Here is a 23,133-nt window from a genome sequence, read left to right as displayed (position 1 = left end):
ACATTGAGGCAGCCTCGAATTATAACGCAGCAGAAACATGCTTGGCAAACAGCCATTGCTAAAGGAGAAACGACAACAGCTGCAGTCACACAACGTTAACTGGGATTTATTGCTTTAAAAAATCGGATCGTTTTTTTGTATTTTGAGGATGGGAGGGAAAAAAAAACACTTACTGCCGCATCTTTGAGTTTTAACTCAGTTCACATAAACCAAAGCTTGGACTTATGGTACCACATTGCAGACTTCACGAATTTAACTGTCAGAAATACCAGGTAGGACATGCGTGTTGTGAAATGCACTGTACACATTACGGCAAAGAGGGTATTGATGATCAGGTTTCACGTTCCTCATCGCAAGGCATTAAACAGAATAAGAATGTTACAGCCAGGAAAACTGAAACTGCTGGGCAAATTGACAACAGGCCAGACGTTCCCCTAGGAAACTTCCTAAAGACAGCCATTCTGCTGGATGAAGCTCAGATCAGTTCAGTGCCGTGATTAGGAATAGTGTAGTCGCAAGTGTTATCAGTGATCCCAGCTAGACGGCTCCACTACTGGCATGTTCAAACAAGTATTTTTCTTTCGGTCTCTTGAGCCAGTGAAGGGAGTTCAGCAGCATGTAGGCAGAGGGTTCAATGGTCTTTTATTTAAGGTGGAATAAAAAAGGGAACTATATTAGTCAATTTCAGTTGGGTTTTTAAGTATTTTGTGTAGCACTGCATGTTTTTGGCATCTCCAAGAATTCATTGGTAATTTTAAAGTTGTAAGTGGTGCTCTGGGACAGGGTGGAGCTGCTTATATCACACGGCCCTAATTATTTAACCAGAAAACTGAATTGCTAGTGCCGAACAGGACTGTCGGTCAAGACCCAGAGATCTTCCTTAGCCCCCTTAATCTGTTTTGGATTACCCTAGCCTGTCCTTAGCCAGTGCTCGATGTTTCCTCAAAGCTGCCTTTTTTATTTTACCCGTTACCTTTAAAAGCGTGGACAGTGCACTTATCAGAATAGCCAGCCTCCCCCAAAACCCCCCAGCTGGCATCTCGGCAGACATCCTGTCTTTGTGCAAGTCAGTCAAAGGGCAGGAAACAGAAATCGAGCGGCGCTCGCTAGCAGGAGATGAGGCGGTGAAGACATGGGCTCGAGCCAAACAGTGCCAGCAGGACACCTTCCTTAAAGGGGAACTTGTAATAACCGGTCTGAGCCTACATCTCGGCAGCAAAATAAATTCACTCGTGGTCTGGAAAAAACTTTACAGGTTTTAAATTGAGCACAAAATCGTGAATTTTGTGAAAGTACTGGATAGTCTTCATGTTGTCGCAAACCCCTGGTCTTGCCATGGGCTAGAGACAGAGTTGGAGCGAATTGCAGCCCTTCCTGCTCACTAGTCCCCGTACTGACTGAGGGACTGTGATGGACGAGTGGATAAGTTCAGGTTGTGCAGCAGACATTTCACCGCAGAAATGTTGCAACGTGATCTGCAGGCAGAGTTAACAAGAAGTATTTGTTGGCCAAACCGTCTGGAAGTCGAGAGCGATATTTCTGCTGGATTAGAAGAGCTGGATTCACAAGCCTGCTTGTCTACAGAGTCACAGGGCCGCTTCACCTAACCGGAGGTCTTGAGGTCTCGTTCTGAATCACAGAGCCTGGCGCAGCGCAGACCTGGAATTTTAGTCTGTTTTTGTGATGGAAATTGGAGGTTTTAAAAGTTACTGGGTACCTTTTACTTTCAACGTGGCTCATCAAAGCTGGTTCTTTCTAACCCCAAAATCTAAAAATAGCAGGTGCAGTTCCACTCCACTCCTGCTGCTGGTGACCCACACGCCTGCTGGTTTGTGTTCCAGCTGAGTCCTCAGTTACGCCATCATACTCCTCACTGTTTAAATAATGATCAAAGAAAAACTCTGATCAGACCCACCTTTCAGCTGCTTCTGGTAACTCTGCAGCTCTGGAGCCAGAAGTCCACTGAGCGGCCCAAGGCATCCGATGGCACTGACCAGGGCGTCCTCATCGTCAATATCAATCTCTTCATCGCTGTCCCGGCCCCTCCCCAGTTTTCTGAAAGGAAGGAAAGAGCTTTAATGTTTTACCGCACCCCGAATGCTCTCGTGTAGGGTGGAGGACTAACTCAGGTCCGCCACTAGGTGGCACTGTGTATCAGGGATGGTAACTACATGTCCATCAAGAAAACTGGTCTGTCCAGGAACAGGAAACGCAATGCAGGCTTCTGCCTGTCTGCAGGAGATTTACAAAGCACACTTTCTGCTGTTTCAGCTTCCGTTTGGCAAGGCGATGGGGAGAATGCCAGGAAGAAAGAAGAGGAAAGGGAGGGTGTTATTTTTTTACCCCAGGGTCAAAAACTTTCCTGATGATGGCGTAAGTAAAAACTGTTGGGTTTTTATTCGCAGTTTGCGGACGATTTTGCTTGGTGGCTCCTTTCAGTCCTAATATTTCCAAACCGTTTCATAGTCGGGTGTGGATGAATGGGGCATGTTTTTATTCAAATACGTGCCTGTATCAGCACATTCGCAGGAAGGCCTGTCTAGATTAGACATATTTGCATGCTGCTGTACAGTACAGCATATCTCACCTCCTGCAAAACAAACAGGAGACAGGTACAGTGGAAAGGGTTTCATTTTGTTGCATAGCAACCATTACCCAAGATAACACCTTTCCCATTTGAATCTGTACAGTATTAGGTCACTCTCTAATAATCTGTACAAGTTCTATTCCCTATATACTGTATTACGTCTTCTTTTATTATATCTTTGCACACCTCCGGAGTAAATTCTAGACTACCTAGAATCCAGTTTTAGTAGTTTGAGGTTTGCAGATGATGCAATTGCAGGCAAGCATTACAGGAACAGTAAAGACAGAGTAAGAAGACTCTGATAGGTGTGTCCAGGACTGGGCAGACACCTAACAAATAAACTCAAGGAACCAGATATTTGACAAAGATTTTGATTTTAGTTTTTGTGGACTCCTCCAAAACCTTATCCACACAGTGTGGCAAAACTTTAAAAATGACACACAATGTTACACAACCTTGTGTACAGTGTAAAGCTCAAGCATGGAAATAAGTGTGTAATATAAATTGCATCATATGGTTCAAAAAATGCATTACTGTTCTGGAATTGCTTCGGGTAAATTCTTGTCCCTGAAGAAGCACCGTAAATAGACAATTTAAATAAATGTAGGCTCTTTAGTCTGGGACAGAGATCATAAAAGAACAGTGTGTGTAAATCAGCTCTTGCTTATTTGGTAGCAGGTAGCTAAATGAATCTAACACTTCTTACAGCTAATTTTTGAAGGAGCCAAGAATGGGCCTGAACCATCTGGCTTGGAAACTTGTGCCACACAACCATAACTCGTTGAGTACAGAAGTATTGCCTGAAGCCTGGAACCAGTCAATACCCAGCCAGCCTGTTTCAGATTATATTTCATGAAAAATACTTGCTTTTCCCAAAATCCCCATAAGTTGTGGAGTAAGGGAGTAAGAATGCCACCACTCTCGTCTAAAGGAATCCCTTTATACTGAAAGCAGAAATGCTTGCCATTTGTTCATTATGGCAGAAATGAGGCAGAGAAACACTACCTGTTAAGCGATCAGCTGTGAAGTCAAGTGAGTGCACGCAAGCACCTTTTACAACAGAGACACCACAAGTTCGTGGGTCTATTTGCAATGTAAATGTACGACTAGTTTTGTTAGGAATTTTCACTGAACAGCATTTACAGCTCAATGTTTTATGCACAAATTCCCTGGATGGACTTGACCTGCAAACTGCTAAGCGGTTCAGAGAAGTGGGACCTGTGGCTGTATAATTTTTATTTTACTGCTTATCGCCAGACGGAGTTTGGAATCGGTGTGTGCTTCTACATAATAGTGCTGCAGAAGTTTATTAAGGCTGCAGAATGAACTGGGAAACACAAACCAGAGGATGCAAGTGAAAAACACGTGGAAGTGCCCTTAAAACGGAGAAGAAGAGGCTCTTCCTTACACAAAGGGTGGCGGGGGTGTGGAACAAGCTGCCCAGCCATGTTGTTGAAGCCGACAGACTAGATTCTCTCAAGCCGTAGATGGAAGAGATCCTCCAGGCAGGACAGGAGGCACTTCTTTATGTAAAGGGTTGTGGGAGTGTGGAACAAGCTGCCCAGCCATGTGGTTGAAACCAAAACCCTGGCTCCTCTCCAGAAACAGCTGCATGAGATCCTCGGCTCGCCTAACTACTCACTGACAAACAGGCGGGATGGACTGAATTTACAACCACTGATCTGACACCAGGCATGCAGACAAACTCCACCGCCTCCTTCCACCCACCCTGAGCTGGTCTTGACAGGAGCAGGGAAGGGAGTGATGTTGTAGGTGTACTTCTCTCTCAGCTCCGCCAGCTGAGGGAATGGAAACGCTGCCATGGCGTAGACAGTCTGCAAGAGAAGAAGAAGGTGTAAACTGGGCAGCTCTGGTTAACAGGTTACTATGAAGCGTAGGGTAGCTATTTCTATCCAGTGGGCAAGGTGTCATCTTTTATTTAATTCATCCAACCATCTTTCAACCAGCTGTTCCAGTTCAGGGTTGCAGAGGAGCCAGAGCCTATCCCAGCAAGCAATGGGTGCTAGGTAGGGGACTGGACTGGACTGGACTGGACAGGACACACACTCACTCTCTCACACCAGAGCCAATATCCCCAGGAGCCACTTAACCAACTAGGATTCGGCTGTGAAGCCTTTTTCAGGTGTGTGAAAACCTGAAAAAGACTCCACAGCCAAAGGGTTGTGTTTTCTCTCTTCAGCATGGAATAAACCTAGTACTTGTTTCTTTGCAGACTACGCATGCTGACGCAACTCCCCACCTAATCGACGAGGATGTTTATTTGGACTGTGGGCGCAAACCAGAGGACCTGTAAAGAACATACAAACTCCACACAGAAAGCACCTTAGGAATTAAACCCAGGGCCCCAGCATTGCAAGGCAGCAATGCTGACCATTGAGCCACCCTCCCATCCCATTTAATAAATGTTCTTCTTACTTTTATTTGTTAAGTTCCCAACAGAAGATCTGGACAATAGTTTCAACTGGATCCGGACTGGCAAAAAGGAAAACCCGGAAACCGGATCCGAGTTTCAACTGGATCCGGACTGGCAAAAAGGAAAACCCGGAAACCGGATCCGAATTTTCAACTGGATCCGGATTCCCAAAAAGGAAAACCCGGAACCGGATCTGAATTTTCAACTGGATCTGGATTCCGGAAAAGGAAAACCCGGAACCGGATCCGAGTTTCAACTGGATCCGGACTGGCAAAAAGGAAAACCCGGAAACTGGATCCGAATTTTCAACTGGATCAGGATTCCCAAAAAGGAAAACCCGGAAACCAGATCCAAATTTTCAACTGGATCCGGACTGGCAAAAAGGAAAACCCGGAAACCGGATCCGAGTTTCAACTGGATCCGGACTGGCAAAAAGGAAAACCCGGAAACCGGATCCGAATTTTCAACTGGATCCGGATTCCCAAAAAGGAAAACCCGGAACCGGATCTGAATTTTCAACTGGATCTGGATTCCGGAAAAGGAAAACCCGGAACCGGATCCGAGTTTCAACTGGATCCGGACTGGCAAAAAGGAAAACCCGGAAACCGGATCCGAATTTTCAACTGGATCCGGATTCCCAAAAAGGAAAACCCGGAACCGGATCCGAATTTTCAACTGGATCTGGATTCCGGAAAAGGAAAACCCGGAACCGGATCCGATTTTTCAACTGGATCCGGACTGGCAAAAAGGAAAACCCGGAAACCGGATCCGAGTTTCAACTGGATCTGGACTGGCAAAAAGGAAAACCCGGAACCGGATCCGAGTTTCAACTGGATTCGGACTGGCAAAAAGGAAAACCCGGAAACCGGATCCGAATTTTCAACTGGATCCGGATTCCCAAAAAGGAAAACCCGGAACCGGATCTGAATTTTCAACTGGATCTGGATTCCGGAAAAGGAAAACCCGGAACCGGATCCGAGTTTCAACTGGATCCGGACTGGCAAAAAGGAAAACCCGGAAACTGGATCCGAATTTTCAACTGGATCTGGATTCCGGAAAAGGAAAACCCGGAACCGGATCCGAATTTTCAACTGGATCCGGACTGGCAAAAAGGAAAACCCGGAAACCGGATCTGAATTTTCAACTGTATCAGGATTCCCAAAAAGGAAAACCCGGAAACCAGATCCAAATTTTCAACTGGATCCGGACTGGCAAAAAGGAAAACCCGGAAACCGGATCCGAGTTTCAACTGGATCCGGACTGGCAAAAAGGAAAACCCGGAAACCGGATCCGAATTTTCAACTGGATCCGGATTCCCAAAAAGGAAAACCCGGAACCGGATCTGAATTTTCAACTGGATCTGGATTCCGGAAAAGGAAAACCCGGAACCGGATCCGAGTTTCAACTGGATCCGGACTGGCAAAAAGGAAAACCCGGAACCGGATCCGAGTTTCAACTGGATCCGGACTGGCAAAAAGGAAAACCCGGAAACTGGATCCGAATTTTCAACTGGATCTGGATTCCGGAAAAGGAAAACCCGGAACCGGATCCGAATTTTCAACTGGATCCGGACTGGCAAAAAGGAAAACCCGGAACCGGATCCGAATTTTCAACTGGATCTGGATTCCGGAAAAGGAAAACCCGGAACCGGATCCGAATTTTCAACTGGATCCGGACTGGCAAAAAGGAAAACCCGGAACCGGATCTGAATTTTCAACTGGATCTGGATTCCGGAAAAGGAAAACCCGGAACCGGATCCGAGTTTCAACTGGATCCGGACTGGCAAAAAGGAAAACCCGGAAACCGGATCCGAATTTTCAACTGGATCCGGATTCCCAAAAAGGAAAACCCGGAACCGGATCCGAATTTTCAACTGGATCTGGATTCCGGAAAAGGAAAACCCGGAACCGGATCCGATTTTTCAACTGGATCCGGACTGGCAAAAAGGAAAACCCGGAAACCGGATCCGAGTTTCAACTGGATCTGGACTGGCAAAAAGGAAAACCCGGAACCGGATCCGAGTTTCAACTGGATTCGGACTGGCAAAAAGGAAAACCCGGAAACCGGATCCGAATTTTCAACTGGATCCGGATTCCCAAAAAGGAAAACCCGGAACCGGATCCGAATTTTCAACTGGATCTGGACTGGCAGGGGAAAACCCGGAACCGGATCCGAATTTTCAACTGGATCCGGACTGGCAAAAAGGAAAACCCGGAAACCGGATCCGAGTTTCAACTGGATCCGGACTGGCAGGGGAAGACCCGGAAACCGGATCCAAATTTTCAACTGGATCCGGACTGGCAGGGGAAGACCCAGAACCGGATTCGAATTTTCAACTGGATCCGGACTGGCAGGGGAAAACCCAGAAACCGAATCCGAATTTTCAACTGGATCCGGACTGGCAGGGGAAAACCCAGAAACCGGATCTGAATTTTCAACTGGATCCGGACTGGCAGGGGAAAACCCAGAACCGGTTCTGAATTTTCAACTGGATCCGGACTGGCAGGGGAAAACCCGGATCCGGATCGGATTTTCAATTGGTTCCGGATTCTCCTAGTAAAACCTGGTGCAGATCAGACTTCCAATGTATCCTGACTTATAAAGGAAAACCTGAGTAGTCTCAACAGCATTTCAAACAGAATAGTAAAAATATAACTTTCCTTGGCAGATTACTATTACTACATAAGCCTATTAACTCTCCCATCCAGGTACTGACCAGGCTCACACCTGCTGAGCTTCAGTGGGTTGCCATTTGTGAGTTGCAGGGTGATATGGCTGCTGACAATATTAGTATTATTAATTATTAAATGAGATAATACAAAATTATTACTTTGTAAATAAAATGTTATAATATATTAATATCTTGCAACATATGCAATAATATTGTCCCAAGCAAAGTAGCATTGTCATTAACAACACTAGAATATCATCACACTCCTCTTTGTAGCAATGAATATGTCTAAAGGACTGTCTATCTTTTATATACTTGAAGTAGAACACCTTGTGACTGAACATTCCTAGGTGAAACACCTATCACTTGAAAAGCAAAAAATGACAAGGCTCCACAAACAAATTGTGCTCTTCATGTGAAACCGCAGAAACATATTGATAGGTGGCTGCCTAATAGGTGTAAGCACTGAGCAGAACACATTTATGATAAGTTAACAGTAAGACTTCCACTTGCTGTTGGCCATCTGTTTCGGTTAGTCAATCGTTGAATATTTAAGCACGTGAATTTGGAATTCCTCGGCAAATACGTCAGTATCAGGAAATGTGTCAGTTGAAGGGAAGAAGAAACGGTCATTTCCAGAAGGAGTATTTCTGCATCGGTGTGCATCAGGAATGTAAAGAGATACAGGATTGCAAAACAAAACCAAAACCAATTCCTGGACAGCGCACAGGATGTAGCCCACAGAGTCATGCATTTATGAAGTGTCCTTTTGCTGACCATGTGTTAGCTGCAAGATCTTGTTTAAATGCAATATTATCTCTTTTTAATGCAAAAAAATTCCTCCCTGGCACTAAATGCCTTCTGTGTATTGGAGTGCAGGAGCTACCCTTTCGATCAACACACAGTTCTGTCTCAGCCCATTTGCAGCGGAAAGAATTTTACAATTTTAGTAAGGTGGAGTGAATTTAAATTGACAGTGAGCGGATGAGGCTGCAGTAAGATTTCCAGATAGAAAGATGTGTCACTAATCCATCAGACAATACTGCGACTGTGAAATAACACAGGATGTGAAAATAGTGATGTTGCCGAAGGACAGTTTGGCTTATATCATGTCCATACCAAAAGCCTCCCCAGTCCTGATTCCTGGAGGTTTTTGGTTCTTACTGAGCTCAACCAGTCATTATTAGCTTAACTGGACCACCATAGCCCAGATCTGCTTTTTCAAGCAAGGTCAGATAACTCTCAGGAAGTACAGAAAGACTCTGGATCTGCACCTGCAACATTTGTAAGTGCATCTATAATAATAATAACATCACTTTATTAACCCTTTACAATTTCTTGCATTAGGAATTATCTTTTCGCATACTCCAGCTTGCTCTCCATGAGACACACAGACAGGGAGAGAGAAGCTGGGGGTCACAGTTGTTCTGCCATTGTACAGCGCCCCTGGAGCAGTTGGGGTGAAGGGCCTCGCTCAGGGGCCCAATGGAGTAGGATTCCTCTGCCGGCCGCGGGATTCGAACCGGCAACCTTCCAGCCACAGGCGCAGATCCTGAGCCACCTGAGCCACAGAGCCACTGCTCCGGCCCATCTGCCCTACACTGTCACTTATTCACTCACTTTTCAGCTGAGCGAACTGGCAAGTGGGTAAAAAAAATATATATATATACACCCTTTTCATTCTGCAGTTTCACAGTTTTACTGAAAGGCCTTTGAGCCAGCCGTTAGCTTGAGGAAGGGGGGGGGGGGAGGGGACAAGAAGGGTTATGGGGAACTTGCCCCTGTCCTTCACTGACCTGCATCAGTTCATTGGAGTCAATCAGATTGTGTTCCAGCATCTCCTGGGTCAGGCACCCCATCGTGCTGTAAAACTCGTCCGCACTCTGGCAACTCTCAATCCGCCTGGAAGAAAAAAAAGACATGGTGGACACCCTCCTCCCTCACCTGGGTCACGTACAGTAACGTATCGAAGAAAACAACTGAAAACACACACACAACCATGTAGGCCTGTTGTTATAGATCCTATTATCCAATCAACTGCAACCTGCTTTTCTGCTACAAATTTGGAACAAAATATTCAGAATACTGGGTGGTGCAGTGGTCGGCATTGCTGCCTCTCAGCTTTGGGGCCCTGGGTTCAATTCTGGACCTGTAGGCTGTCTGTGTGGAGTTTGCATGTTCTCCTCATGTTCACGTGGGGTTCCTCCGGGTGAAACCTACAGGATTCTTCCCAAAGTCCTGGCAGGTGTGTTCTGGGAAAATTGGCCCTGGTGTGAGTGTGAGTGTTTGTGTGTGCCCCCGTGACTGACTGGTGTCCTGCCCAGGGTGTACCCTGCCTTGCTCCTAAAGCTTACCAGGATAGGCTCCAGCTCCCCTGTACCTGAATCTGACAAATCAGTTAGATAATGGATGGATGGCTATTTAAACAACTGCGCTAAACTCATACCTGAAGGAGGTGTGAGCTCAAAGAAAACAGTTTCAAAACAAGAGAATCAACTGATAAATTCAAGCCCATCTTGGATAAATATTTACAGTCAAAGGATGTCAATTAGAACAAACACTATGACTGTGCATTGCAGTGTGTGCAGCTGTGGAACAATCCATACCATGTCTGTGTGTTTAGTCTCAAAACTTGACCAGTCAGAATATTTGTTTGTACCATTTCACTTCAGTAATTCTGCAGAATTAGAAAAAACTGAAAAGTGAACTCTCTCTCGACTAAAAATCACATCAACTTCTCACTGAGAAACAGTTAACGGACTCAGATTGTTTTAATATCCTACAAACTGTTTAAACATTTCAGTATTATCTTTGTGTTCTATCACTTCTATGAAAACAATATTATGATTCCCTTTTTAAACAAAATCACAATCAAAGTTCCCCACACAGAAAGTTTGCACAGTGAAGAGCCACTGTGGTTCTTAGGGCATTTATTACATCCTTCTTAAATATTTATTAAAGAGCTAATTTTTAGAGTGTGGATTCTCCTCTTTGGTTTCATTTATTACTCAATGCCCTGTTAAATCTTCTATACAGCAGAAGGAGACTGAGTTTCACAGTACCCAAAAGGAGGAGTTAGCACTAACTGGATAACATCACTGTAAGAAGCCAGAATCCTGACCGGGACACATGCAAGTGATCACATTACTCCTGTCCTGGAGTCCTTGCATTGGCTTCCTATCAATTTTCACGTCAACTTCAAAGTCCTCATGCTCAGCTATAAGGCTCTACATGGCTTGGCACCTCAGTACCTGTCTGAGCTACTATCGCCCTACTCCCCACCTCGCAACCTTCGCTCCTCTGATTCTGGTCTCCTGTCTGTCCCCCAAGCCAGCACTCTGGGTGACAGGGCCGTCTCCTGCTGCGTCCCAAAGCTCTGGAACTCCCTCACCAAGGGTATCAGAGAGTCCTCTTTCCCGAGCTCCTTCAAATCCAGACTCAAAACCGTCTCCTGCAGAATTGAGTGTCTGTGTCTGCTTCTTGCAACTACTTCTACGTTTCTAATCCCTTGTGTCTCTTGGGGCTAATTTTATTATCTTCTATCTTTGTTACTGTTTTCGTTGAACTGTCCTTTTTTTTACATTTCCTGTAAAGGCGCTTTATAAAATAGTTTATTATTACTGCTGTTTGCAAGTACTCCACCAGAGGGCACCTCTTGTCAGGAATAGACTAGTCCACACAACCTCCTCCAGTGTTGGATTAATTATGCAATAATAATACACACCAGACAAGGGTTTCCACTGCTTATTTAGCTCAAGAGAACCCTTTCTATACCGTTTGGAAGGTGCATAAAACATTTTTTTCTCCGTAACAAATCTTATTTAACACCCAACTGACAGACAGCTTTTTAAGGGATGTTTCATCACCTTGCATTAATGTTACAGTTCCTATAAATGCAGGTTCTCCATGAGCATCCAACATTTAGGAGAGTGCACAAGGGTAAGGGACCATCACAAAAGCGCATGTCTTCATATGATTTATAAGGGATCATCTCAAAAGTATCACAAAAGGCAAATTAAGCCTTTTAAGTTTTTGCATCCATTTTCCAGAACTTTTATTATAGGAACAATTGCAGTGAAATTGTTTCTGCATGTTACCAGACCTATGGGTAGTGTACTCATGAGAACATCTGAATCCTAATTAAAACCAGCCAAAGACACAGAACTGCCTTTTAATAATAGAGATTCACCTTGAATGCAAATCTGCCTGCTAATTTGATAAACAGCTACTAATATGTAAAATAGGCCCAGGTGCAGAGTTACAGTATATTAAAGCGAATAGTCATTTTCTGAATAAAACTCAATTAAAATTGTTCCATACGTTGTTCATTAAGCGAGCAACTGTTTAAGTAGAGATCATTAACAGAACAGGATGTACAAAACAGCTCTGAATACTTACAAGTTTCACAGCATCTTCCAGGATACTACGAAGGTGCTTTTGTGTATTTTATGTATTGCATTTTTCTTCATTATTAAACGAAAAAACTAAAATGAATCAATTAACAATCAATTCATGCTCATCAAAATCAATAAACCATGTGCAAGACACCTCTAGTGACACAGCACAGGCTAGTCTATGACAGATAAACAACTCGTTTAATTATCTAATAAGGAAACACCTGTATGAAAGTTTACGTCTTAAGAACTAAAAGAAACATTTTTAACATTATTTTTTTACCTCAGTGTGTTTAGAAAACATTGCATCATTTCTCACAGTTTCAAAAGCAGAAGCACATTTCCCAAAGGGCTTCCTTATGTTATGTGCATTTTATGTAAAAACATTCAGTTTGAAGGGATGTGTTACTGTCTGTAGGATGATGAACGTAAAAACAGATATTATATGTCCCTGGACAGATAATCATCCTACCAGTTATGCGACACATTTTTAATGACCCCATGAATTTCTCCCACGTGTTTAAAACAAAAAAAAAAAGACACTTTTCACAGAGATGTCCAAACATACAGGTTTCAGTTCTGAAAAGGTCTCGCCCCCGTCCTGGGCCGCCAGCTACACGACATCGGGAAGTTCGTCTCCCGGGGAGGTTCCGGAAGCCAGGTTTTCAGCGCGTTTCTGGGCAGCCTTCAATTTATCTCCCGTTATCGGCAGGGAAGGAAACGGGGGGGAAACTGGCTTTTCAACAGCCGGATCCAGCTCTCCTGGTCGGAGAACCCAAAGAATTCCCGAGATTCCGTCAACGGCCTTCCGGAAGGTTCTAAGGGGTTGCCATGGCGACGGGCACCGCCACAATGGGTCGCGTTAACCCTCACCATGGAGGACGGCACGAGGCTGATTAACCAACCCACCCCCACCCTCACGGCTTTAAAAACCTGGCACGTCTTTCCGGGGGGGGGGAATGGGGGTGTGCGATGAACAACGCCGATATTCCTAAGCGGGAAAACAGCACTTTGAAACAATCCCACAGGAGAGGGGTAACTGTTTTTGTAACATTTTAGTGTCCAGTAGTGTCTGTCAAACAGTACAACTTGTTTTGGACTTGTCCACACACAAGAGACTGAACTCAAATATTCAAATGAAATGACCCACCAGGAATTGGGGAATTTGCCTAGAAAGACAGCCAAATGGACATTTTGCTCTGAAATGACGTGACACGCACTCACTGTGTAACACTCACACAGTTAACGGATCAACGCTCTTCAATTTACAAGAAACCCGAAGAATTTACGACAACGTGCGCCCCGAGCGGGTGAAAAACGAGATGGTAAACTCCCCATGCCCCTCGGCAGGGATGAATCCACTCTCGTTCGCCCACACCCTCCTCGGCCCTGGCTGCCTGACCCCGGATTCTGTCCCCGGCGACGGGCACTTACTCTCCCAGCCTGGCCCAGATAGCCAGAGCGGCTCTCAGCAGGACCTCGGAGCCTTCGAAGAAGACGGAGTCCCAGATCTTGAGGACGGTGTGGTGAGGGAGACAGGTGGCGAACATGGTCAGGAACCACTGCATGGTGAAGACGTTCGTCAGGGGAGGCTCGTAGCTGCCTGGAGAAAGGGAGAAGGGCAGGTCACACTCACAGATAGGCCTGCCCTATTGTGTCTAGGGGGTAAAGGGGTGTAACATTTAGGATGGGTTTGGATGCAGGAGGGTTTCTGGTGAGGGACTTAGGAAGCATGACAACAAGTTTGGAGCAAAAAGGGATTTATTTTAAAGTGAATAAGTGGCTGGTACGTATACAGGACACAAACACACAGGGAAAAGGAACTTGAGCGGTGCCAAAGGAATGAAAATAACAAACAAAATGGAGCTGGCTTACAAAGTGAGGGGAAGCTGACCTGACTACCAAAACAAAACCCGAAACACACGGTCTTCTGCATCTAACTCCCTAGCTTAACCTTCACTGGCTACCCAAAACCATACAAGACAAAAGGCACTCACCCGTCCTAAAGTAGTGCTACTAATACAACAACGTGTGCATAATCCACCTGACAGCCTTAACTAACCCTTACACAAAAGTTCACACAAATACACAAGTGAACTACAAACACCAATGAAGAAAGATGTGAAGACGGGGTTAAATTAAATCCTTTCTTCCTGCCTGACGATTAGACTTCTAAGCAACAAGCTGGAGTTTATGGCAGGAAAGGGGGTTAACTGATAAGGATTCCAGATGCGAGCTAGGAGAGCTAGGAAACCCCCTGGGGATGTAATCTAACTGACCATTTGGCCAGGGTCTGTTCACTGGCCGAACACCATGACCCCCCCTTTACCATAGTAATGAGTGACGTCAGAAGCGGCAAGGAAGGGTTATATAAACTCAAAGTTTATACCGGCACTTTGAACAATACTTTGTTTTTATTGTTCCTTGCATGCAATAAACTCATCTGTTTAACTTCATCTCGGGACCCAGAACCTTATTCTTTCTGTTACAACACCAATAAGGGAAAATGAGAGCAGACACAAGGAATAGGGTACAGAAGCCCACAGAGGTTGATATGACACGTCTGGGCAAGGTAATGGCGAAATAAAGAATAACACAAACAAACGAAAGGACAACGAGACGACCACAAACCCACAAAGCCGAAGCTATACGGAAACACACACAAGAAGCGAAACGAGTGAAATAAACAAAGAGAGACGAAGCCGAAGCCGAGCCGAACAGAGCCGAAGTCGAGCGAATGGCCCCTTCGTTCGGAAAACCTCCAAGTTAAATACTGAAGAAGTTTGAGTTCTGATTGGTCGAGAAGCTGATTACGAAAGACGTCATTGGATGAATTAATGAACCAATGAGGAGGGAGAACAACCACAAGTCAGGAAGTGTGGAACACAGCATCAAAATAAACACACCCGGACCACACTGGGACATAGCACCTATACAGACGCCAACATTTAACTTATCCTATTTCTTTTATGAATCGGAATCGCCGATTTCAAATCAGCTCTGATCAGTGCTGCAACCCTGATCCCAGGAGGGAGGGAGGTGGAGTATATGAGGAACCGTGTTGTTCACACTTACACCCTCGTCAGAGGGCCTACAGGGGATCCGACACTGACTGGAGGAGAGACAGGCATTAAATCAGACATGCCCGTGTCAGCCTGCCGCAAAACAAGTGACTGCCGAGGCTTCTCGTCTTTAGGCTTGACCCTGGCGCCTTGTGATGACATCACGGTGTCGTCATGGCGATGTTGGTGACATCAGCGAGTGACACGCCTCTCCTCCAATCAGAGCAGGGCGTCCCCTGTAATTCTGCCAGCAAATTCCGGGGAACAGCTGTAAAGTGGAAGTAGAAGGTTAGGGGAAGAAAACTCACCCCCGACTTCTCGGTTCGCTGCTTTCTGTAGGTTGTCCAAGTGCTGCGACAGCTCAGGAAGCTTGAGCCTGAGCAGGTCTCTGAACACGGCCATGTCCACCAATAACGCACGGAGGTTGTTGGCAAAGTAGCTGTCAGGAAGGACCTTGTCGATCAGGTAGATCATGACCTGTGGGGAAAACAGAGCAACACAGACTATGAAACACCCCGAGCGCATTCAGGATGGTCAGAGTACAGCAAACATGAGTGAAACCTCGCAGAGCCCTTCCTGGATCTCAGAACCTCTGGCCGATAGTTCAAACAAGAACCCTGTTACAGATTCGGTTCAGATTTCACGCCCAAGGTTCATTTAATCAAGACATCAGACGATAGGCTCACCCCTTCATACAGAACAGAAAAGTCAGCACTGGCCGCAATGTTTATTTGCTGCAGTTTTATTTTCATCCACTTTAAAATGACGTTAAGGCACAGTACACCACAAAGCCTTCACATGGAAGAAGGCGGAAGATGAAAGTCGCCCATAAGCTTTCAGGGAACTGCAGTCCCAGTTTCCCAATTTAAATTTGATTAATAACTTAATTTATTAATCGCAATAAATGAGTTGATGGTATCGCAAAACTTTTACGAATTCCACATTAAGCCCAAAATCAAGAGCTTTGTGAAAGTACTGCATAGTTGCCATTTGCATGAATTGTGACATGATACATGAGCCCTTCCTGCTCACTAGTCACTGTAATGACCAATGCACTGTGATGGACGAGCAAATAAGTACAGGTTGTGCAGCAGAAATTTCACTGCAGAAATGTTCCAAGGTGACCTGCAGGCAGATTTAACAAGCAGTATTTGTCGGCAAAACCACCTTGAAGTGGAGAGCGATATTTCTATTGGATTAGAAGAGCTGGATTCACAAGCCTGCTAGTCTGCAGAGTCTCAGGGCCACTTCACCTCACTGGAAGTCTTGTTGCCTCGTTCTGAATCACAGAACATGGCGCTGCGCAGACCAGAAAATTTCCTCTATTTTGTGATGTAAACTTTCATTACAGTTTGAAATGTGGTCATCAATGCTGATTCTTTGAAATATAAAAATAGTGCTGCACTTCCTCTAGCATTTCAGCTTTTGGTGTGGAGGAGGGGGGGTAGATCGAACCAACCTTGAGCGCGTCGCCCTCGTGGCCCTCCACGACCTCCAGGATGAGCGCGGCGAGCACGTTGAAGCCCTGGCAGTAGCCCACCGCCTTGTTCCAGCGGGCGTAAGCGAGCAGCACCCGTTTCAGCACCACGCGGTCCTGCTCCGCCTCCTGGCCGCAGTAGGAGCTGCAGCCGGTCCTGTGCAGGTCCTGCGGGGATCGCAGACGAGACGGGCGCGCCTGAGCAGAATCGCCTCACCTCCACGGACGCGGCCTGTCTACCAGAACCAATATCTGCCCTTGCTGTCTTGCTGGCATCTCTTACCAATTATAATAAAGCAAGCAGCTCAACCCCGGCTCAACCCCAGCTCAACCAAACTGACTGGTATTTGCACCTGTGCAGCCCAGATAAAAACAGCAAAACAACAAAACACATATTACACTTACATACTCTATTACACAGTACTGACTTACCGTCAGTAAAATTATTTAAATTACTCAATCCACAACATCCAAGATGTTGTGCCTAATGGTCTCTATATAGGTACTGTTTCAGACCGCAGACTGATTTTTGTTTCCTTTTCGCAAAAGACTTCAATCTCGGGGGGAGGTACATTTGCTCATGTTCCCAAAGGGAAGATTTCAGAAGCAGAATTTTTTTCAGAGCCTGAACAAATTGTCTTCTGAAACTCACACAGCCCTTCCGTTCAGAGAACGATTTCCTTGCAAATATGTGCAAAATCGATCAACAACATAAAGCCATGAAAGGCAGACTCTGATGAAGCACCAAGACCCCGACAAGAGGCTCGGAGTATATTCTCGGTGCTGATTCAGAGACAGCAGTGAAGCCTTCATGACCTCCGCTGTGGGTTCAGACAATGGGAGGCACAGCTTTCTTTGAGATGCAAAACTCAGCATTAGCGTGGGTGTCACCCAGTGACTCAGGGCTATTTCCATTTCACACTTGAAATGTTGTTGGCACAGTGCTGTTAGCAAACATCCACATCATTTCCAGGCTTCATGCAGGCTATAATTACCCCACACTCTGACAATGTACATTGCATTTAGCAGATATAGCCTCGTGAAAGGTTTTGAGCTCCTCTCAGAGCCTATCATTGATCTTCTGTTAGAATGATCTATCATAATAAGTGCTGATTTATTTGTAGGGCATGGATGATTACAATCTCTGGTTTGGTGCCCTGCCTAATGTATTTGACTAGCAACAGAAAGGCAAATTTTAACACCGCTAATAATGGTTTATTACACATTATATTACAAAATAACCTTTTTTTCAGCCTCAGGGAGCCAGCAGTTTGTAATCCAACTAAGTGCATGAATATCACATGTATTAATTTCCATACCTATTGTATACATCATTGAAGCACCTGGACATAGCCAAAGTAAAATGTTAAGGGTGATGTGTTTTATCTGCAGTGCAAATATTCCTCATTAAAAGTTGTGTAATTTAATTCAACAATTAGTATTAACCCTTGATAGTGAGGAGAAATTTACTATGCCTGTTTTCTCGGGGAACGTGAACATTTTGAAAGATCTGCTACTACCGTCAGACGTTCACTAAGAATGTACTCCTTTTGTTTAGCTGGGATTTACACATGATTGCCTATACAACCTTTTCTCTCTCTTTTCAACGTCGTGAGATCAGACTGCACCCAAGATCTTTGACTCACCCACCAATTGCTGCTGCTAACGGATCAAACGGCGCAAGCTTTGAACTTCTCCCGTGACCTTAACACACCTGTCACCAAACTCCAGCTTTGTACGAGAAAACTAACTTCTCAAAACAACCACAGAGCACCAGACAGGCCTCGTCTCTACAGGATGGTTCCGGGACTCTTGTGATCTTGCCTGAATCATGATAGATAGAAGCCTAAGCCTTTATGAAACCGAAATGGCAATAATTGCTAGCGTCTCACTTTTCAATGACCCGTAAAGACAGCTGATTATTACTCGAGCTCACAACAATTTCTTGCTGAAAGAGTACAGAAGTGAACAGATGGACTTTTAGGCTGCTTTGACTCAGTATGAAAAACGATCCTGGACAACTGTAAATGTCAGTGCTTATCGAAGGTGAGGTAAGATAGCTGCCCATTGTAAAAACAAGAAACGGACAGCTTGTCACTTTCTATTAGGTGCATGATGACGTCATGACCAGTGTTTCCCAACTGTAATTTCCATTTTTTTATTCCACCTGAGTGTACTGACCTTCTAATTAGAGTACTTTAATTACCTTCACTTGTTTCTAAGAAATTGAGCCAACTGTTTCAGTTTGGTTACAGGTCTCATACATTTTTTAAACAACTCAACAGTAATCGATGAGTGATGCACAGCATATGCACATGTGGGAACGATACCCTGCCTTTGGAAACACTTAGTTCTGTTGAATTTTCACCTTGAAAGAGTCATCCCCGATGGCAGGAATTCTGTAATCAGGTGAAAGTTAATACCCTTTTTAAAATGGATCTAACTGGGGGAAAAAAAAAACTGAACTGAGTTTTCAAAGCATTGACTTCGATCATCGGTCACCCTTTTTAACTCAACTGCAGTCACTGCACACTGAATCTCCGAGGCTAGAAACTACTGCACCGTTCCCCGGGCAATATCACTAAGCAAGGAAGCAAACTTGATTTCATCTGCAGAAATCATTCTGATGGAATGCTGTATGGACATAGTTAAAGACTTTCTACATCCTCAAGTCTGCATCTCAAGTCGTCTCCCAACTTTTTTATTTTCCTGGCATTCCCCTTATATTTGCATAAAAATTGCATTTTGTTTTGGTTCCCTTTATAAAACTTAATAAAAGCAATTAAAAGACTTCCATTTGCTAATTAATTTGCTCATTAATTTTACTGTACACAAAGTGGTGTGGGAGTATGGAACAAGCTGCCTAGCTATGTTGTTAAAGCCCATATCCTGGCTTCTTTAAAGGACAGAAAGCTATTAGCTCAATTCGCTATTAGCAACCAAAGAAGCTATATGGAGCAAATTCCTCACCATTTGTGTGAAACTGTTATTAAACCTCTATTTTCCAGGCCTGTTTTACTTTTCAACGACAGCCTAAAATAAACAAGTATCACGATTCAGGTATTCCGCTGTCCTTAGCTTCCCATTATCCAAGGCAAAAATTAGGTTTGTAGGATTTAATATTTATTACAACATGTAGTGTAGGATTAGAGAAACACCGGTAGCTGCAATACCTTCACTATCTGTATGCCCAGAGAATCATCATCCGGGTTACTGCGGTCGTTGAAGGCAAATCGCAAGGTCTTCTCCCAGTCTATAGAAATACTGTGCAGGTACTGATCTGCCAAAGTCAGCCAAACCTAAATGACAGAAGAACACAGCAATGAGTACCATTTGTAGTTCATGTCTTTCATCTTCTGAAGTCCAAAGGTTTACCGGAAGATCCAACTTCACAATGCAATGATGCAGTTTGTTTTGTGATCCACAACCCTACATTGAGACGTAGCACGGCGATTCTCAAAAATCTCCTTAGCCGGAAGCAAAAATTAGGCCTTCAGGACATCTTAAAACTCACCATTTCTCACAGCAACGCAAGAGGGTTTAGATCAGATTCATGCACAGTTTGATACGTGACAGACGACATATAAAAACTTTAAAAGGGTGGAATCAGTAAGGAATTGGAAAGGGCTCTTTCCAAGAGAAGGTCAGGTTTCATAGTTTATAACCAAACACACCCAAAAAGAGAAACGTGCAATTTCTGGAGCACCAATCAAGAACACTGGTTCTCTCTCTTAACTGTTTGGTTTGCACATTTAGTATATTCTTATCCAATTGTAAAACATATCTTATGACCAAGCTTATACTTCTAGACTCAAGGCACCAATTCCTAGCTTTAATATCGTCTCCATGCTGGAACGTGGACAAGCAAAACAACCCCTAAACAGTGTACATCCATTTCTGCTCTTCACAAAACAGAGGGTGGTCTTTTTCAACACAAACTTAATCTTTTGTCTGCAACACTATGAAAGAGTTTCTAAAAGCGCACTTTGTGTTTCACCCAGCTACAACATTTGATCCCTTTCGATGCACCAATCAATAAGTTCCCATCCAGCAAATTCACTGGAGCTCAGCCACCAGAGTCATAGAGTCAACCCAGAGTGGTAGTGTTGGAGATAGTGTTTCCTGGTGATGTTGGATTCCCCCCACCAAGATAATCAGCTGCTGCTCTTGAGTGTGAGCTAGATTTTCAAACCCCATTTCTGTCGGCACATTGAGTAAAACTGTGTTATCTTCTTGGTAGCGTAGAAATCATCCCATTAGCTTTGATCTTTTTGACACTGGACTCTCGAGTCAAAATTATTTTTTTATAGCTGTCACTAGAGCTATCAAGGCTGATAATCTTTTAGATCTCAGGAGTCTTGAGCAAACGCCTCACTTTTAGACATTTATCACAACTGGTGTCTATTCTCTTTCCTTAACATGAAGAGAGCTTCCGAAATTATACCAGACTCTAAAAATGCTTCTCTCAATAACTCTGCACAAACTCTGCTCCTCCTATAAGTGCCTATACATACACAATCTGGAGGGAAAGGGGATACAGATCTGGCCTTGGCTGGCTTGGCCGAAGGGACAATGAGCTGGCCTTAGTTATTAGACCAGGGGATGAAGGAGCAGTGGACCACAGAGTGACCACAGAGGCAGTGATGGGGGCTGAGACTGATGTTCGATGGGTAAAGGGAAGCTGACACTTGTCTAAAGAACTCTGTGTTGTAAAAAAAAAAGTGGCCATTTAAAATGATCTAGCCCAGTAAAATCTAAGAAGAATGAGGTTCTTAATTTTCCCTTTTCCTGAGTAGATCCAAGGTGAAAAGCAGTATCACTAATATAATTAAATATAATGAAAGAGGGAATAAAGGAAAGATATGGACATACACTGTGGACAGATAAAAGAGAAGGAATAGATTAAATTCAAAAGGTTTTCCTGATGAAGAACTATTGATGAAAGGCTCTCTTGGTCTAAAATACTGAACATATTACTGTATGGAGATTCTTCATTGTTCCCAGTGACTCTGCTTTTCGAACATCTTACTTATCGCCGTTATTCCACTCAAGCAGAGCAAAGCTGACCTTACCCTTTTCCTCCACTCTTTGGGAATTCCAGTTGGCAGCCTGGCCACAGCCTTGAGGGCATCGTACCACTGTGAGAGAGAAGCCAAACCCAGTCAGTCCCATCAGCATGAGCCCAGTTCCTGGGCGTTAGATGTACAGGATGAAAAAGATTGTATTAGATGCACAAAAAAAGACATAAGTTGGGGGATCTGTTAGAAGCCTGAGTTTCTCATTTGAAATACTTTGGATTCAAGCAAAGATTGGTACTGTTGGAAACTATGCGGAAGACACCATCACACAGATGTAAGCATAGTCATTCATACATCCACCCATTTTCTAACCTCTTTATCCCTTACAGGGTGGCAGGGTCACCCATCCCAGCATGCAACAGGCACAAAGCAGGATACATCCTGGACAGGACGCCAGTCCTAACAAGACGAACTACCAGTCCATCGCAGGGCACACACAGATACACACACACACTCACACCAGGGCCAATTTTCCCAGATGCCAATTAACCTACCAGTAAGCCTTTGGAATGTGGGAGGAATCCACCGTGAATACTGAGAGAACATGCAAACTCCACACAGACAGCACCCCAGGGCCGGAACTGAACCCAGAACCCAAGCACTGCGAGAAAGCAATGCTGCTCACTGCGCCACCATGCCACCCACAAGCAGAACCCTTCTTTATCATTCTTCACGCAGGACACTTCGATACACACTTGGGGACAGTTACTGTGCTGTGTTCGCTTTTGTGCATCAACTAATTTCTTCTTAGCTTTTACAGTTCATTGACTCTATGATATGAAAGTCACTTGAAACAAGGACGCCTGCTAAATGAAATATTAACAGAGGGGAAAAATATGAAGGATATACTGTACAAAGTGTTGTGATACTACATCAGTAAACACAGATATAGTATGGAAAATGTTCAACTGGAAGGTCTGAATAGTTTGTCTATGTAAACATTCTTCGCAATATGAACACGACACCACAATGAATTAGGCAAGGATTAATAAGGCACCAACAAAATCCACTGATCTTCCAATGTGAAGTTTGCAGTAATGGAATGAGAGAATTATTTCCTGGCAATTTTCTAGAATTGAAAACACTTCTACCGTTTCCAGAGCTGTGCTAGGTTAATAGTTAGTGGTGTTGCTAATCAGGTGGTCAATATATTTGCATCCCCGCCTGTTTTTGTGAATAAGGTTACACAGTCTTATTTTAACACCTCGACGAGAGCTCTTTTTAAGAAAATTAGGCAACCAAGTCTTGACATTCATTCTTCTTGACTGCCAATGGCGTATAACTGCATTGAGGTGACAGTGATTCTCGAAGTCAGGCAGCTGCCGAGCAATTCAAGCACGCCTTTTTGTCAGACTGCACTGAGACAGGCACAGGTCCCGTTTCCTCTTGGGAAAATATTAAAACCCCCAAAGATGAAAAAAGCATACACA

The 23,133-nt window shown here is 44.3% G+C and overlaps 1 protein-coding gene across 2 annotated transcripts in view; it reads right to left on the bottom strand.

Annotated features, from left to right (window-relative positions):
• tbc1d30 (TBC1 domain family, member 30) overlaps positions 1-23,133 on the bottom strand; it is a 40,826-nt gene that overhangs the window by 5,609 nt on the left and 12,084 nt on the right. For both annotated transcript variants that reach the window (XM_088923116.1, XM_088923117.1), the window contains exons 4-11: positions 21,698-21,763; positions 19,799-19,924; positions 16,608-16,793; positions 15,457-15,625; positions 13,521-13,689; positions 9,489-9,594; positions 4,316-4,422; positions 1,916-2,055 (exon numbers count right to left, since the gene is read on the bottom strand). In XM_088923116.1, coding sequence (XP_088779242.1) covers positions 1,916-2,055; positions 4,316-4,422; positions 9,489-9,594; positions 13,521-13,689; positions 15,457-15,625; positions 16,608-16,793; positions 19,799-19,924; positions 21,698-21,763 — 1,069 coding nt within the window. The remainder of the gene's footprint in view (positions 1-1,915; positions 2,056-4,315; positions 4,423-9,488; positions 9,595-13,520; positions 13,690-15,456; positions 15,626-16,607; positions 16,794-19,798; positions 19,925-21,697; positions 21,764-23,133) is intronic.

Source organism: Atractosteus spatula, chromosome 8 (assembly GCF_055471065.1).
Source record: "Atractosteus spatula isolate fAtrSpa1 chromosome 8, fAtrSpa1.hap1, whole genome shotgun sequence".
NCBI classification, from domain to species: Eukaryota; Metazoa; Chordata; class Actinopteri; order Semionotiformes; family Lepisosteidae; genus Atractosteus; species Atractosteus spatula.
Note: the sequence above shows the minus strand (reverse complement) of the source record. Positions and strands in the feature narration are given on the sequence as shown.